The following is an 18,192-nucleotide window of genomic DNA, read 5'->3' as shown; positions in this document are numbered from 1 at the left end:
GCATTTAAAAGCAAATCAAATCAAATCGAAAAATTAATTCTTCTGTTAGAGGCTAAAGTTTCTCTATTTGTCAGCAAACATGGCGGACGAAACTGATAAATCGGACTTACGAGGAACTGAGAAAGATCCATTACAAAACCCCCTTTCGTCTGGAACAGACGATGAAGAAGACATTATTGCTGTGAGGAATGACTGTTTGTATTTTGTAGATGTTTTCATTTTGGGGAAAACTGATTTGGTGGGTTTAAAATGAAGTGTTTTTAATGCTGGGGGAGTTAGCCTACACATGCGTGCCCTGCCACTGGCAATGAGCAAAACAAGGGGACCATCGGTTGTGTCAGTCTGACGTGAATGGCTTGAGAGGCGTATTTCCGACATCTGTTGTCTGGTTGTAACACTAACAGGCCGGGGAGGAATTCGGACATGCAGTATCTTGCGACTGTTACTGAAATTATTTTGATATTTCAGATGTGTTGAAGAGAACCATTTTGTTTTCCTTAAGTTACTTAAAAATGAACCTTGGCCTACCAACAAAGTACATATGTACAAGGTTGAAGGTGTAGCTAGGGATGTGGTCAAGATCATGATGGCGGGCACGGTGCCGGCTAGGGACAGTGCCCACCTGTCCCATACCTTGCCAAATATCCATATGAACGTTTTAATCTATATTTTGTTCATAGCTCTTGTCACATGGTGGTCATGCTTAGCCCCACTAGTGTGGCACGGACTCTCACTCCCGATCCATCCTTAGCCACACATCCGTATGTGCAATTTTGTGTCGGCATATTGAACATTTTGGCGCACCCACTTATCATCGTGGGCGCAATTTCTTTTGCACACGAACATGATTCTTGACCTTTCCGCTTTCTAAAAACCATTTATTGAATGATTTCACTCACATTATTCAGGTATTTTCCAGTCTTTTTGCCTTTATCCATTCAATCTAATGGGCTCGCTCTCTCAGTCGCCATCTTTAAAGTAAGATCGTTGAATATTACGTCACTTGACCCTTCATCGTCTCGACGGCTGTTCCATGTCAAGACATCTAAACTGCTGCCAAAGTTTTGGAAGAGCCCATTGGTACATGTAGTATTTTATCGCTCAGTCGGTTTATTACATATGTCTTGACATGGAACAGCCGCTGAGACGATGAAGGGTCAAGTGACGTAATGTTCAACGATCTTACTTTAAAGATGGCTGCAGTAGCATGATCAGTACGCAGGTCACTGTGTGGTGCACATGTACTGGGTTTGATCTCCACTCCCAACAAAATTTTTTCCCTTTTTATTTCCCTCATTATTTCTTCATTTTCTCAGATTTCATGTTTACTTTTTATGAAAGTTTTCTCTTCCCATTTGGAAGCTTCATACTCCTGCAGGATTTTATTTAAAGGGAAAACAAAATCTGAGATCCATTTAATTTAAGCTGGTCTGGTTCCTGTTTCCAATGCACCTGTCTGGTGCAAGAAAGTAGATAAAAACCCTGTCTAAACTCACGTTACAATAGCCACTGCATTTTTTAAAAACACATCCTAAAGCAATCCTCAGTCCTAACGTTAGGCCCATTTACATGTAGTTTAGCACCCTGCCCGGTACTATACAACATGTGTGTGTTTTTATTTGGCAAAGTTAGTAAGGATTTCATTATACTAGCAACAGTCTCCCTAACGGTATATTAACTCCTCAATCCTTCAGTTGTGGAGAAGGAAGACTTCCAAGACTGCAAAGGGCTGATGGCATGCACACCTTGTGAGAAGTTTAAAATTGGTTGGAACGAACTTGCAGAGGTTATTCTATCCTAGGGGTTAGCTACCAGTAAAGACTAGGAGTCAGTTATGGTTCACTTGATTTTTTAAAAATTGTATTCTTCAATTTGACCTTTTTTGTGTGTGCCTACATGTGTACATGTTCAATAGGTTATCCGTGCACCAGCTCCAGGTGCCAGTCCTGAAGCCCCGCCCACTGCCAACGCAGGATCCATGAAGCTGGAGGAAGAGCCAGACATCAAAGACCTCTTCATCACAGTAGATGATTTCCAAAAGCATGTCTTTACAATAGATACGTACATCACTTATAGAGTATTCACTAGGGTAAGAAATAAAAGCTAAAAGTATGACTAGATCTTACTTTTTAGTTAATAAAGTCTGGAAGAACCTTGGGCAGTAGATCCGCAGGAAATCTCCTAATTTCTCAAGAACACAATGCCCATTTTACATCAGGATGCCAAACTTGGTAATACATAAAATGGAGAGCTCATGTTACTCTGTCTTATGCAAACTAAAACAAAATTTCTGTACAAATGGCCTGAAAAGCAACAACCTGTAGAATTAGCCATGATATGAAAAGAATGTATTCAGCTGTCTGGCTGAATACATTGTGTATTTACATGTTTCAAAGAGTGAACTTTATACTTAGTGCATAGATAGTGTAAAGGTAGATTTGTGATGTGTTCTTCTTAATTTTGGCCTTCTTTTCCTTCTTTTTAAAAAATCTTATAGACCACAAGAAGTGCATTTGATGAGCCTGAGTACAGCGTAAGACGACGTTACCAAGATTTCCTCTGGTTAAGACAGAAACTTGTAGAAACAGAAGAAACGCACATAATACCAGTAAGAAAAGAGTGACTTCATCTGTCAAGTAACCTGCCCTTAAAAGATTTTTTTCCTTTTTTAAAATCACTTTTGAAACCTTGAGCCCAAACTCGGTGCTCAGTGGGCACTGTCTGTTGGATTTTGTTGATCTGAAGATCTTGCAGGGTTTCAAGTTTAAACCTCAACCTCAGAATTTGAAGGACTAACAGATGTATAGCCCTTCCAATATAACTTTACACAGGGCTTGATTTCACGGAAGTAAAAAGAGTTTACCAATGGTTCAGTGAACAGTGGAATGGATTTTAGAGCATTCAGGAAGGTTCCATGCAAGCAGAACCAACATTATGGTAACAGTTCACATGGAGAGGTCCTGTTTTGCTTTTGTTTTCAGCCTTTGCCAGAGAAGCACAGCATGAGGCTGGACAGGCTGAGCAAAGAGTTCGCCATCACGCGGCAGGCTGCCCTGCACAAGTTCATGCAGCGGATCTCCGAACACCCGGTCATCTCCTTCAACGAGTACCTCAAGGTCTTCCTAACAGCCAAGGCATGGGTAAAACTCGGTGTTTCTTAAATCATGTGGGATGTGCAGTGCTGCTAACCATTGTCGTGCTCTCATATGTCACGGTTAGGGAAAGGTAACCCCTCATTTGGCACGTTTTGGAAATTTGTCACTTCTTTGTCTGTACTTGCCCTGCAAAACAAATGCCATTTATTGCTGTCATTGTTAGATACCACCATGCCATGCCTTTGTTCAACATGTCACTCTAATGTTCCGCTTTTTCACAAGTGGTTGTCATAGTCCTATCCTATCTGGTATTACGATTGCCCAAGCATTTGGTGCAATCATTATGATATTTGATTGGTCAATAACCGAGAGATGAAGCTTGATCTTCTTCTTGTCCTTTCTTTAATTTAAAATATCTAACCCTGCATTCCTAGTGGCTGATCTGTCATCTGGTCATGTCATGTGATTGCTCACAATAGCTCATTGAAAAGTCTGTGTCTCCACACAAGTACTGCAATTTTGCTGTTATTATGGCATACAGAAACACTAAATGAGTTTATATATGTCTTTCGTGCACCTCCATAACCGTTATGTGGATCTTTTGAGAGATCCACATTACATCTGACACAGTTACTCTCACAGTGAGAGTCACTGTGTCAGAATCTATTGCCTTGAGTGTATATATGTACTTCTTGTTTTATCATTTACCAACATGCTTCTTTCATTGTCATACCCTCGTCTATTTTACTTCTTTTCCCATCTTACTCTCATAGTTTCTTCAATTTTAGCTTGAAATGGTAAGTGCAGTATTAAGGCGCCTTTCCATGTGTAAATTTTTTGTGTGCGCTGCGTATACGATGCGTTCATGCGTTTCACTTTCATGGACACAAAAATCGACTTCATTAACATAACATACATGTGCATTGTGTTTGGCTGTAAAAATCACTCCCAGAGCAGTTTTAACGGATACGTAGTGCTTGGCGCAAGTGTTGACGTACACATGGAAAGTTGCCTTTAGTTCTGCACATGTCATATTTTTAGCGCCAAGTTGACTTCTTATTATCAGAGATTCATTTTTTCTTGTGGTTGACAATTTGTGTTTTCAAGTAGGAAAGTAGCACCAAAACAGATTATTTTGCACAGAAAAGCTTTCAAAGCCATTCGTACAAAAGTCACTTTTCACCCCAAAAGTTGCACAGGTGTTGTAGAGTCTGGGATAGTTTTCCGACTTACTATGTGAATTTTTTTTTTTTCAACCTGTTTTTCACCTCCAGGAGCTGACATCTCACCGTAAGGCCAGCGCAGGCATTGTCAGTCGCATTGGCTCCAGCATCAAGACCACCACCTCGGCACTGATGCTGAAGAATAGGAGCCCCGAGTTCACCATCATGAGTGAGTACATCAACACCTTCGGTGATAAGATGTCGTCGGTTGACAGGATCTCCCAGCGGATTCTCAAGGAGCAGATGGGTGAGAGCCATTGCTTTGAGCATTCTATCTTTTGGCATCTCCATGCAATCCCACAGCTACCCCTACATGCCGTTATAGTCCATAAAAAAGGGATCCTGGTAACTGTTTCATGAAAATCATGTCAGTAAGAGGGAAAAAGTATAAGACTCGCGAAACAGTGTGGAGCGTTAGCTAGGAAGTTACTTAAAATACAGGTACGAGGGTGGTATAGATTGACAAAGGGTAACACAGTTTGACCAAGTATGAGCTTTGAAGAGTCTGTTTATAATGAACTGTTTTGAAGTTTTGAGCAAGAATTTACAACAGTATCAATTGACTGATGATGATGCTAAACAGTGCTAGGTTACTGGGAAAAAGTTTAAAAGTTGACAGCCAGTTTTCAGATGGGGAACATTATGTCATCGTGCATATTTTTATCAACCACCTGCCAATTGTTACGCTCATAATATCTTCAGATCTGGGGACTGAGTATGAATCCTATGGGCCGACCTACAGACTATGGGCCAACTCAGAGGCTGAGCTGGATGACACGCTCGGCAGCCTCAGCGACTGTCTAGACAAGTGTGCCAAAGCCGTCAAAGACATGGTGAGTGACTAACTGTAGAAAGGTTCATATGCTGTGCGTTTGGAAATAGACCGGGGACAAAAGGTGCACCGACTTCTTAGCCTGGACTGAAAATTGGGAGACTTTCTACACCATGCATGACCAAGTATTTTTGATTGTTGAGCCCCTTGTTGCGACAGTGTAAGATAAAGGCAGATGGGTGAATGCACTGCCACCCTGTTGTTGCCAATTTGTGACCCTCTCTTTGAAAATGAGTCAGAATGTGCCAGAGCCACTTTTGAGGTCTAAGGTTGCACGGGAAAGAACAAACTTGGTTGTTAGTTCTAATCTATCATTCAGTTTGAGATCCTACTGAATATGGACATTTTGTGGGCAAATAAGGTTAAGGGTTCATACTGATTTGCATCGTTCACACTTTTTGTGGCCGCAATGACTTCTGTTTCTCTTTTACAAGAGTAAAGCAAGCTACATTTGTACACATTCAGATGAAAATTGATCACGCATGTGCAGTGATGGTGCCCGTATGTGGTGTGCTCCCTACACTGGAATCCTCAAAGTGGTCAAACCACTTACCAGAAATTCTGCAATGGGTTCAGCCACTAGTAGCCCTAACCCTCAAGGTTCAGTGTAAATCACATTGAAACCCTGTTGGATCTGGGGCGTGTGTAGGGTTTAGTTCTCTTATTTTTGTATTGAAAATAAAATATGATGTTTCCATAGCCCACTTTCTGATCCTTAATCCTGCATTTGCAGATATAACCCTCCTATGCAAGCATCCATTCTGTACAAAGTTTCCCACTCGGAGTCAGTACAATGTTGGGTAGAGCTTAGATTCTCCTTTCCACACATTGAGAATTGCCTGACTATGACTGTTAATATAACGTGATGTATTTGTGCTACGACTTTCGATGATCAATAAGCAAGCAGTTGCCTGCTTTGTCTTTTGATGAAATTTGACTGATCACAGGATCAGTCAGAATTATGATCTGACCGCTGTGACTAGCCCGTGAATAAAGTGTAGCGGTGGAAAGTGAATGGAACTTTTACTTCAATTGTTATGACTAGAGGAGCATGTCGAACCTAGAATCTTATGACATTTATTGTTTGGTTTTTTAGACGGTATCCACAGAGACAAATTTCCTCCCAGCTATCAAAGAGTACATGCTGTATGCAGATGCGGTCAAGGTAGGTAACCTTGAAGAAAGCACTCTGGTTATTTGAATTTTGTGGGTCGTAATGCCAGTGACATAGCCAGTTTGTTCTCTTGAAATTGCAGAAGTTGACAGGCAGGCAGGCTGAAAACGGACAGACTGACAGACAAGCAAATAGGCCTACTGATCTTATTGTTCTAACAGTACTCATAATCTTAGCCATCCTTGCTCTTATTGTACTAACGGTACTCATAATCTTAGCTATCCTTGCTCTTATTGTCCTAACGGTATTCATAATCTTAGCCATCCTTGCTCTTATTGCCCGAACGGTACTCATGATCTTAGCCATCCTTGCTAATATTGTTCTAATGGTACTCATAATCTTAGCCATCCTTGCTCTTATTGTTCTAATGGTACTCATAATCTTAGCCATCCTTGCTCTTTTTGTCCTAACGGTGCTCATAATCTTAGCCATCCTTGCTCTTATTGTCCTAATGGTACTCATAATCTTAGCCATCCTTGCTCTTATTGTTCTAATGGTACTCAGAATCTTAGCCATCCTTGCTCTTTTTGTCCTAACGGTGCTCATAATCTTAGCCATCCTTGCTCTTATTGTCCTAATGGTACTCATAATCTTAGCCATCCTTGCTCTTATTGTCCTAACGGTGCTCATAATCTTAGCCATCCTTGCTCTTATTGTCCTAACGGTGCTCATAATCTTAGCCATCCTTGCTCTTATTGTCCTAACGGTGCTCATAATCTTAGCTGTCCTTGCTCTTATTGTCCGAATGGTATTCATAATCTTAGCCGTCCTTGCTCTTATTGTTCTAACGGTACTCATAATCTTAGCCATCCTTGCTCTTATTGTCCTAACGGTACTCATAATCTTAGCCATCCTTGCTCTTATTGTCCTAACGGTACTCATAATCTTAGCCATCCTTGCTCTTATTGTCCTAATGGTACTCATAATCTTGCCATCCTTGCTCTTATTGTCCTAACGGTACTCATAATCTTAGCCATCCTTGCTCTTATTGTCCTAACAGTACTCATAATCTTAGCCATCCTTGCTCTTATTGTCCTTACAGTACTCATAATCTTAGCCATCCTTGCTCTTATTGTCCTAACGGTGCTCATAACCTTAGCCATCCTTGCTCTTATTGTCCTAATGGTACTCATAATCTTAGCCATCCTTGCTCTTATTGTCCTAACGGTACTCATAATCTTAGCCATTCTTGCTCTTATTGTCTCAACGGTGCTCATAATCTTAGCCATCCTTGCTCTTATTGTCCTAATGGTACTCATAATCTTAGCCATCCTTGCTCTTATTGTCCTAATGATACTCAGAATCTTAGCCATCCTTGCTCTTATTGTCCTAACAGTGCTCATAGCCTTAGCCATCCTTGCTCTTATTGTCCCGATGGTACTCACACATGTACTCAGCATCTGAAGATGAAGAATCATGCATATATGGAAAAAGGAAACTGAGGAAAGACTTCCTAAAATTTGAAAGCATGAAACTTATGACATTTGAAAAAAGGAAAAGTCAATTCTTTTTTGTAGTTAATATACACTGGCGAGCGAAAGTTTGCCCGCACCCTCCGTGAAAATTTTCTCGAGTTCATTTTTTAATAAAAATTCCTCCAACATAACTTTTTTCCCTCCCTGTGTCCTTCATGGTTGTTTTATTCAGTTTTAGCCATATTTTTGCTTGTCTATGGGAACAAATTCTAACAGAGAACACGCAGAATCCACGAACAGCCCGAACGCTGTATTGAAACGCCATTTTGGATGACGTCATAATATATTAATGAGCTCATGAATACATTATCTGGGTATTTAAATTCACAGCGCGCTGTGGCAAACAAGTTTTTCAGTGCCCTAAATGAATATTTATCAGATCGTATGGCACCGTCATTCATAAATATGGTAAATACGCTTACTCAGCTAAAATATCTGCATGTGAATCACTCTATTGCTGTCAATCTAACGATCAACAATGCCACGAAAATCACATCTCACAGACGTCCAAAAAGGGATGATCGAAGCCCTCCATGGGGAAGGAATTTCTAATCGAGAAATTGCCCGAAGGTTGGAGATCAATGAAAAGACGGTGAGGTATAATCTTCGTAAGTTGGAAGAGAATAATTCAATGGATACTCTTCCACGTTCTGGCCGGCCAAAGGCTCTGAGTGAACGGGCTGAACGGCATCTCATCAGGACATGCCGCCAAAACAGATTTATGACGGCCCCCGAGCTCGCGGTGGAAGTGGCCAATGCCACAGGAGTTACAGTTCATCGGACAACTGTTTCTCGTCACCTAGCAGCAGCCGGGTTTCACGGGCGAGTTGCAAGGCATAAGCCACGCCTCACTGCAGACCACAAGGCCCGAAGGCTGCGCTGGGCATGTGAGCACCTCGCCTGGAGCCCTGACGACTGGTCGAAGGTTCTCTGGTCTGATGAAAGCCGATTCCAGCTCTTCCAGTCTGATGGGCGTGTCTATGTTCGACGCTGCACGAATGAAGAATTCGCAGAGAACTGCGTTGTCCCATCGGTTAAACACGGAGGCACGGGAATCATGGTTTGGGGTTGCATGAGCTCTGCCGGTGTCGGTGACCTGGTGCGGGTCGTCGGGAACATGGACGCGGCGGGCTACATCAACGTGCTCGACAACCATCTGCTCCCTTCTGCCCACCGTTTGATTGGCACGGAATTCCTGTTTCAGCAGGATAATGCCCCACCGCACACCGCTAGAATTACACGGGAATATCTTGCCAATCAAACCCCAGATTTCGTCCGAGAGATGGGGGGTAGTTGGGACTTCCAGTTGATGGAATGGCCGGCCCAGAGCCCAGATCTGAATCCGCTAGAGAATTTGTGGAACGAGCTCGAGCGGCAACTCCATCGTGAAGTTCGCCCTCGAAATCAAGACCAGCTCTTCGAAATTCTCCAGCGGATTTGGAACGGCTTGGATCCTCAGATCCTGGCAAATTTATTGGGTTCCATGGGCCGACGATGCCAAGTGGTCATTGATGCTGGTGGGGCTTATACGCGATACTGAGTCATTGATTCACTCATCGTGTCTTTTCCGTTGCATGGGCGCCGCCATATTGGATTTTTACATTTACTTTGTGTAGTTACAGAAGATTAAACGTCATTTTAATTACCCAGGGGACCCCAAACACCTAATTTTTCTAGCGTAAGTGAATTTATATAAAGTAATACATATTATTGTAAACACTGGAGTTGTTTGCTTGATTTAATCAGTATGTTTTATTTGAAAACTGACAGCACATAACGTTTTTTATGGGTGCGGGCAAACTTTCGCTCGCCAGTGTAAGTGAATATGCAGCTTGGATTTCAACCTCCTGGTATGCCCTTTCCACTCGTAAAGTGAACTCGAACAGCCAACTTTGCCTCAAAAGAATCATGTTAAGTGTCAGTTGCATGTTTTTCAAGAGCATCACAGTCTAGATATGAATTACTCTGCCACCATTTCCACTGTTGTTACTCTGGTCTTTAGGGCACGCTCAGAAAACGAGACTTTATTCAGATGGAGTATGAATTGGCGTGCGAGGAACTCACACGTAGAAAGAACGAGAGGGAACAGGTATGTATCCACACCCCTGAGTTTACCCCAAAACCTGTATAAAAATTTAAATGAAAACAAAAAACTAACTTCTTGGGTCAGACCTTGTTAATTGACTTGACGCTGTAAAGCTCTAAGTACCATTTGCAATTTCCAAAAACATAGGAAAGATTAGTTAACTGCTGCTATCACTAGATTACTTTGGGCTAGTGGGTTTTATGCTAGGAGAGCTATAACGTTTTTTCATTGTGTCTATAGCGTTACCTCTGTCATTATTTTTGTCACCTGTCTGCTTTGCACTGTTTTTGTCTGCTTACCACGTCAATTTTGTCTATCGCTTGGCCAGCAAAAATGTTTAGTAACAGCCGTGATTCTGCTTTGACTCTCTTGAGCTGAATATGCAGTGAGCAGTAAGCTACATGTAACGTGCCATAGTTTCTGTCAGGGAGTCGGTTTTTATTAATCCTGTTTTTTCTTAAGTTTTGTCCACATGGATTTTCAAAAGTTTGCTTGTGTTTGGACAGTCCTTCATGCGGATGTTATTTTGAAGTGTTTTGACAAGTGTGAATATTTCAGGTTGTCCCTGGGGGAGTGCTAATTCTGTGGCTTAAAATTGGCTGCAGATCAAAATTGCTTAGCCAAAATGTGAGCCAAGCCAAACTCGGGTGCAAACTAATCTCAGGCATTGTACACCCTATGACATTTTGGCTGGCTACCAGGTTTTTTTTTTTGCCTTTTTTTTTGCACCAAACCTCTCTCTGCTCTCTGCGGTTGCTCAACAAATTCCTGTTGGCTTGCCACCTGTGTTTGCGTTTGCTACGTGTTTTCCCTTTCCTCAGTTTGAAGTCAGTTCAGATGGCAATCACAGCCAATGGGCTCACCACACTTGTCACATGGTAGCACCTACATGTAGTTTAAATGTCAAAGTTGACCTAAATTTACCTGGGTTGCTGATGAGTTACTTGCACTTCAATGGGAACACTGCTGTATGCTCCATACTCAAGTATTGAGAACATACAATAATCAGATCCCGTAGGTGCCGCTTCAGATATGCTCGATTGTCTGTGTATACTTTGTGCTAGACTTACGTAAACAAGTATTCACCTACATGTACATGTATACTGCTTGGTAGAAAGTCTCCCTGTCTTGACCAACCTCTACAGCCTTGTGTGAGTTCTATCCCTGGGTTTAGTACATACCTTTAGATCCAACACCATTATATCGAGTTTGGTGTAGAGGTAAAGTACGGTATATGGGATTTGATGATTGCTGTCAAGTTACATGTACAGTACACGGAAACAGAGAGTTTGAACAAGACACTGTTTAGTGCAGTAGTCTTTGGTTATTAAAAGTCACCAGAACAATCAGACCTCAGTACTGACATTGACAAGATTGCTGTGAAATATAAGCCCACTTCTTTGTGTGCCATGCATGTACTGTTGCATACATGTGCCTCTCGCATGTAGAGTTGCTCATCTCTCATTTCCCTACCAGTGAGGCCTCAGTCCTGTCCCGTTCATGTAAATGAATTGTCAAACGTGATCTCGCACCGAGAATTTTTTTTTCCAAACGAGCAGGTGTTTTGTAGTGTGCTTTATTTTAGCTGTCCATTACATTTATGCATGACATGCATATCTAGTTGGGAATCAGTCAGGCACATCGCGAGCTGTTGGCTGACGAGGTACAACTTTGGCAAGCACAAATCAAGGTCTACAGCACCCTTTGCAAACACGCACAGAGGACTAGTCAAAGCTTACGTACACGCACCCCCATCTCACTCTCACCTCACCCCCTCCTCCCGCTGTCGTGGTTGTAATAGTGCTCCACCTGGCGTTGTTCTCTGCCTAGGTGAAAATTTCGGACCAGAACTACTCCCTGGGGGCTATAATGGGCAAAGACCCCAAAGATGTGAAAGACGCCAAGAGTACCAAGCTAGAAAGCCAAATTGACAAGGTACCCACCTTTTTTTTTTTTTTGGCCAATCTTTTTTTTAATTTAATTTTGTTAGCGTGACCGGGGTCCAGGATTGGTAGATTGCAAATCATTAAGAGACTATTTGTAACCCATGTATTTTGCATGGGCTATAGTTTTCATTTCTGAGATTCTTAAATACACAGCTTTCTGGTGAGAGCACGTTAACGTGTGCAAATGTGTAAGAAACAGTCTGTTGACATCCCTTCACTTTTGGGAATAAAGAATGGATACTAAATGGGAAATATGCTGTTGCCTACATTCTTAGACATGAAAAGAGGGCATGTGGTCTTTTTTTCCATTTTTTAAATGTTTATAACAAGCACTTGCTTGATTTGCTTACCGCACGTCCCCTTGGCTGTACATAAACCAAAAAAGAACCTACTTTAGTTCTCATGGAATGTCCAATTAGTCACAAAGTCAAAGGTCCATGGGGTCAAAGGTTAGACTGTGCCCCGGTCTTGAAGGTGTTGAAAACAATGTGCTGAATTATTTTGCTGTTTTGAGCAGCTGGCAAATTCCAAAAAAAGTACTGGTACTAATCCTGGGCCTTACACCTCGGGTCCCTTGAAAAACCGCTCGGTGCTTGGAATGCTGTGGCATTTGTCTTGAACTTGGCATGACCGTGTGTATTTTGTTAGTTTGGAAAATTTTCTGTTCAGCCCATAATTTATAGTGCTTTTTTTAAATTGATAGCCGAGGCAGAGTTGCTAATTGTTACTGTATCCCTGATACCTGATCCAGGAGGGTTTGGTTTAGTTTGTCTCCAAAACTGTGGGATTTTTTTCACAGAAGAGCTAGTGGAAATTGGCCAACTATCCCAGTGTTAAAATCCCATGTGTAATTCCAAAGTCTGTTGTAGTTTCTGAAATTCCCCTTTGTGTGATCAGACAGGTTGTTTCTAAACTAGTACTCAGTATTGCACTGTAATTCATCAAAGCTGTTCATTGAAATAAACTCACAAATAATACCGTAGATTCAATAGAATTTTTGGCTGTTGTGGAGTGGTTGTTATTCCTTTTAAGCATTTTTGTGGCTGTAATTGTTTTTGGCTCTAGGTTTAAAATCCTGCTTTTTGAAGTGCCTATCAAAGCTTTGTTGTGTTTTTGGCCCTCCCACCTTAAATCCCTTCCCCCCTCCCCCAACCATAGTGCTGGCTATCACCCCTGCATGCAGTACTCACATTTGTAGATTGCACGAAACCATACCTAATGCAGTTTGATGTAGCGATGTAGTGGACCTCAGAAGCCAAACCGATGTTGTTTGCTTTCCAACAAGAAGCAGAAGTTTTTGCAGATGATCCCTGTGTGTCATTATAAACAGTTCAACAACTGTAACATTTGGTCAAAGTCTGTTCTATCCTCAAACCGAACTGACAGCTTTAATTAACAAAATGTCAACTTTCAGAGCAGCTGTTGCAGTGTATCTTGATTGAATTTAATTAATCAGATAAAGCTGATAATTGAAACGAAGGCACAAGTGTTTGGGGTTAGTGTTTAGATTGAAATCCCACCATATTTGTTATCAAATTGTTAGAATTTTGTGCCTTTGTTATGGGTATAGCATACTCAAAAAGCCAAATGCAATATTTTGATATTCTCTTAAACATGCATTAATTTTCAACATTTACTGTTTACAATGTAGCACAGTGCTGAGACAAAAATTGTCACAAAAATTGGGATTTTTTCAGTATAAAGGTCAGTTAACCAAGTCTGACATTAATATTTCTTTTAACCTATGACAAGAATGCAGTCTATTCTCTCTGCCGTGGCATTTTTGAAAAATCCCTTTACAGCTGCAGAAGCAGGTGGACTTCCTTAGCGATAGGACCGAGGTGGCCAATGCCGACATGAAGGCAGACATGGAGCGATGGCATCGTAACAAGAGGAAAGACATCAAAGCGATGTTTGTTGGGCTGGCAGAGGGACAAATGGAGAGCTACAAGCAGGTAAAAAAGGGAACCGGGCAAATAGCTCTCAAGCATGGAATTGTGCTAGGCAACTAAGGAACTTTTTGCCAACTACAGTCAGGTTAGCGGCCAACATGTTATGTATATTGTTATTGTAACAGACCAGTACCCTTGCTGATTTTTGCTTGGAACGTGAATTTGCTTAGCATTTTTTTCCAGCATAGCAGTTTTGCAAAATTAGCCCCAGACCTGGTTCAGTGGAACTTCATTGCTAGGTTGCAAAAAACATACAAAGCACAACTTGCTCAAAGTCTTGGCAGTCAGGCGTAGCGGTGGTCATTGGTTAATTTTTACATCTGTATGCCACGTTCACAGAGTTGTAGAGCTTTATTGTACTCGGACTACTTTTGTGTCCTTTCTTGTCAATTTGTGTTGAGAAGAAAAATGATGAAAATGTCTAATGCTAAAGTCAGGAGTTGTTCATAATTTTGGAAAAAGTGCAGCTGGTGCTAAAAAGAGTAGGTTTTTCACATGTTCTGATCATTGATAATAGAGCAGTCTTTGTAATCATAATAAACTGTGCAAACTTGTACAGGGTTGTTTGTGCTTGGTGTGAATGCAAGATGTAGATTGTTGGACTTCAATCTTTGCCAAGATTGAATGCATTCCCTCATGGGCAGAGTTCCTGGGAGAGCTGGGTTTGCAAGGAGTTTTTGTCTTTGCCCACATGCTTGTGTGAGACCTACTCACTCTGCCTCACCTGTCTGCTTTTTCTCCACAGTGTCTGGACGCCTGGGAGAGGGTCATTGGGGTTTTGAAATCTGAGAAGAGGTATTCAGATGAAGTGGGCAACTCACTGTTCCAGACCAGTGAGCCGTCCATCCACCCTGTGGGGGACGGAGACTCGGAACAGAATAGCAGGGAGGAGGAAGTAAAGGAGTGAAGTCGGTGAATGACGAGGCCTTCATATTGTGAAAGTAGGATATTTGTATGAGTAAAAAGAATTGAATACCAAATATTGTTAAAATGATATACAAGTAGTTCCCAATCAGACTCTGTGATTTCCGCTTCGTCTGCCTGTCTGTCTACAGTATGAGGGGCTTTTTCCCAAACCTCAGCTTTTCTCTGATTTTGGTTTCAGGCTTTAGATTTACAGGCCAGTGATTGGGAGGGCTTCAGCTCATTACTTGTGCCTTTCACAGGAACATCAAATCCCATAAAACTTGGACTCTGTTTGACACGTTGTAGGCTTTAAAATGATTTGTGAGCCGAAGATGGAGATGGAAAATGCCTTGAGAAATGATGTGGTTTTTCATAATGCAGTGCATTATGGGTGATTGCAAAGTTCAGAGGTAAAAGTTGACCATTACTACCATGCCCATTTGTTACATCAAACCATTGTGGTGTTTTTTTCTCCGACTGGGTTGAACCCCTTGCCAGTAGGCAGTCAAGGCTACCACTGCCTTTATGAGTAATTTTTTGTAACTGAAAAACCTGCAGTGATTTGAATTTCTTCAGACAGGCATACTCGGCTGGGCTCATTAAAAACTTGAGGGTTGCGATGACCTTGCGATGACTGTCCGTGTTAAAAACCTACAGCGGGGAACAGTTGTCAGAAAAATTACAATGCAAGATTTTTTGTTACATTTTCCAAAAGTCATGTTAATGTACAGGAAATTACTAGGACAGGCTTTTCTGTTCAGCAAGGTAATTGCAATAATACCATGCACATGAAGAGAGCCTTATCACTCTAAAAAGACAGCCTCTGGTTACTTTAATGTTAAATGTTGTACTATTCAGTAACTGTATAGTTAAATATAGAATGTCCTAAATAGTTTATTTCTGATAAACAGATCTTTCATTAGCATTTCACTCGTTTTTATTGTTCAAAATCAATTCGAGACTAACAGTGATTGAAAACTGTTATTTATACAACAGAAACTTATATCAAGTAAAACCAAATTCTTCTTTGGTTTTTTCCTGTTTTTGTTCCGTTTCAAAAGTCTTATTCCTCATAAGTTTTCCTTTGTAGACCTGTTTTGTATTTTGATTGCAGTATTCCTGCTTCCTAGTGTCTTTTTTGTTTCATTTTTGTTCAAACTGTGCACACATTTTCCATGTTTCCTGTTCTCTCCCTTAAAGCAACTCGCTGTCAAGTCTCAACACTAGTCTCTGTCGGTGTATACTTTGAAAACTTCAACAAAGCAGCATGAATTCTCCACCATGTTCCTTTTGCAAATGAAATAGGAATCTCCAAAGTTTAGAGATCCTTACTGACTCATCTCTTATAAGATTTGTATAAAAATTTATGGAGTTTTTCATTTTTAGGTTCACTCAGCTTATCAGTGGACCACAGGACAGTCTATTTTTGTTTAGATTGACGTGTGCAAAGCACACCCCGTGCTGTTTACACACAACTCTTGAAGCCTTTGGAGACATTGTTGAAGTTACCCGTTCAGCCGGTTTTTCTAAGTTACATTTATCAAGTTACCGGTATCCCTTGCTGTATGACTGTATTTATTGTAGTCGTAGGTACGGTGTACAAATGTATGACGCCTCGCATAGAGAAAAGGTTGTAGAAGGTATGTGGAAGGTAACACCGTGGGAAGAGCTGCCCTTCTTTCTTGTGTTTTTTTTTAAATGTGAGGAAATGGGGTTTTTTGAAGATCAAGTGTGTATTCTAACACTCAAGGTTCTGATCTTTTAATGCCAGAAGGATTGTGCATCAACTTGAAGTTGTGGCGCTCTTCGTAACGGGAGATAACCATATGCATTAGCCAACTATGAAGAAAAAAATCTCTGCAGTGAAGTGGTGCTCACTAATCGTTTAGAAAGGGAACTGTGTTTGAAGAGGGGTTTGTATCTTGATTTGTGCTGACCACATTAAACAAAAAAAAAACACTAGAAAGTATATATTGATCAACCACCAAATTGAATATTTATATTTATATAAAGTTATTTTATGTACCGGTAACCACTGCAATGCGTGTAGCTGGTAGTCATGCTTAAAATTGCATTTATTGCCTGCGACTAATATTCTTTTTTTAATGTTCATAGTTGTCATTTGCTTTACAAATAAGCACCATTGTGTAACTCATTGATAAAAATGCCGCGCTAGCAAATTGCTTGTTTTAATTAAAGAAAAAAATAGATTTGAATATCACAAACATGAAAAATGCTGAAGTGTTTCAAAAATTGTTCAACCCCAAATGGTTGATTTTTGTGCACGAAAGTATTGTTGATCACTCAGTGTGATTTCAGCCAATTTATTTTCACATCCTGTTGAAGTTTACATTGGAGATGATGCCCACATTATGACAGGTCACTTTTGCTGTGTGACACCGTCACACAGTGGAATTTACAGTCATGTCGGCTGATTTTGCTCTAGAGTAGTACAAGAATCACAGGGAGCCCAGGGACACAAGTATTCCTTTTGCTGAAATTTGGAACATTCTGGATCAAGTTTGGTTCTCTGTCAGAACTTCCGTTTGGGGTGATTTTTTGTTGAGAAGTTCACATTCTGAAATCATTAAAATCAAGGTGGAAATTTAGCTGCAGTCAGGTTTTTAAAGGTTGGATTTGAACAGGTTGGTATAAATGAATACATTCCTAAAAATACTGTTGTATGTGATCGTCCATGCACTATTTGTACACTGTGCTAGTTTATGAAACCAGTTGTTCCATTGTGAATAACCAAACATTTTGAGATCTGTAATAAAAATTACATATGATTGTACAATTTCCATTGTCCTCTGGTTTTAATAGTGAATATCAATGTGATATTGAGATATGTAGGTGTGGTAATTTGGCAAATTTCTTTTGACCCAATTTTAATTTTAAAAAAATTAATGTTGCATTATTACATTCTCCCCTTTTTTGAAAATATTGACCAAGTTAATCTCCTCAGTAATAAGCCTAATGTCACAGTTAAGCTTTGTGATTTATCCGCCAGAAAATATCTATAATTATGACTGGTCTTGTCTAGAATTAAACTTTTGAGAGATTCAAAGGAAATGAATTTGGGCCCAGTTAAAATTCAAAATTTCAATAAATTTTACCATGTTGACAAGTACATTTGAAAGTGCTTGAAAACATTTGATTTTGAAACAATTCATATACTGGCCCAGTCATAGGTGAATTGCAAGGCAGCCCCCTTGCAATTTTGATTTTTTTTTTCTGTGTGCAGATTCAAAAATGATTTTCTCATTCTGTAAAGGCAATTCCTGAGTAATGTTTCCAAACCTGAATCTCCTCTGTCTCTACCATTACATTTAGGCTAATTGAAAAAAAAAATTGGAAAATTTACTGAAAATTATGACAATGATAGAGGAATATCTTGAGAACTCATCAGTTCAATGCGATGATGTGTACATGTACATCAATTCATTTTTCTCTCAAGGATGCACCTTTATAGCGTTGGTTTTTCTTCCAACTGGAAACCAGAA

The 18,192-nt window shown here is 40.5% G+C and overlaps 1 protein-coding gene across 3 annotated transcripts; it reads left to right on the top strand.

Annotated features, from left to right (window-relative positions):
* Positions 1–45: 45 nt before the first annotated feature.
* Positions 46–17,486, top strand: LOC110989682 (sorting nexin-7-like). 3 transcript variants are annotated; one of them, XM_022254244.2, is made up of 11 exons: positions 46–181; positions 1,916–2,089; positions 2,498–2,608; positions 2,982–3,134; positions 4,370–4,565; positions 5,021–5,151; positions 6,247–6,315; positions 9,802–9,888; positions 11,716–11,820; positions 13,634–13,786; positions 14,529–17,486. In XM_022254244.2, exons 1-11 carry the CDS (start codon positions 80–82, stop codon positions 14,688–14,690), a joined length of 1,443 nt encoding a protein of 480 aa, XP_022109936.1. In that variant the 5' UTR covers positions 46–79; the 3' UTR covers positions 14,691–17,486. The 3 variants fall into 3 exon arrangements, with proteins under 3 accessions (XP_022109936.1, XP_022109935.1, XP_022109937.1); XM_022254243.2 differs by having other exon boundaries at positions 2,982–3,140; XM_022254245.2 differs by lacking the exon at positions 11,716–11,820 and having other exon boundaries at positions 2,982–3,140.
* The last annotated feature ends 706 nt before the right edge of the window (positions 17,487–18,192 follow it).

This window comes from Acanthaster planci, linkage group LG12 (genome assembly GCF_054643075.1).
Source record: "Acanthaster planci isolate LZ-2023a linkage group LG12, COTS_SCS, whole genome shotgun sequence".
NCBI classification, from domain to species: Eukaryota; Metazoa; Echinodermata; class Asteroidea; order Valvatida; family Acanthasteridae; genus Acanthaster; species Acanthaster planci.
This window is presented reverse-complemented; position numbering and strand designations above follow the sequence as displayed.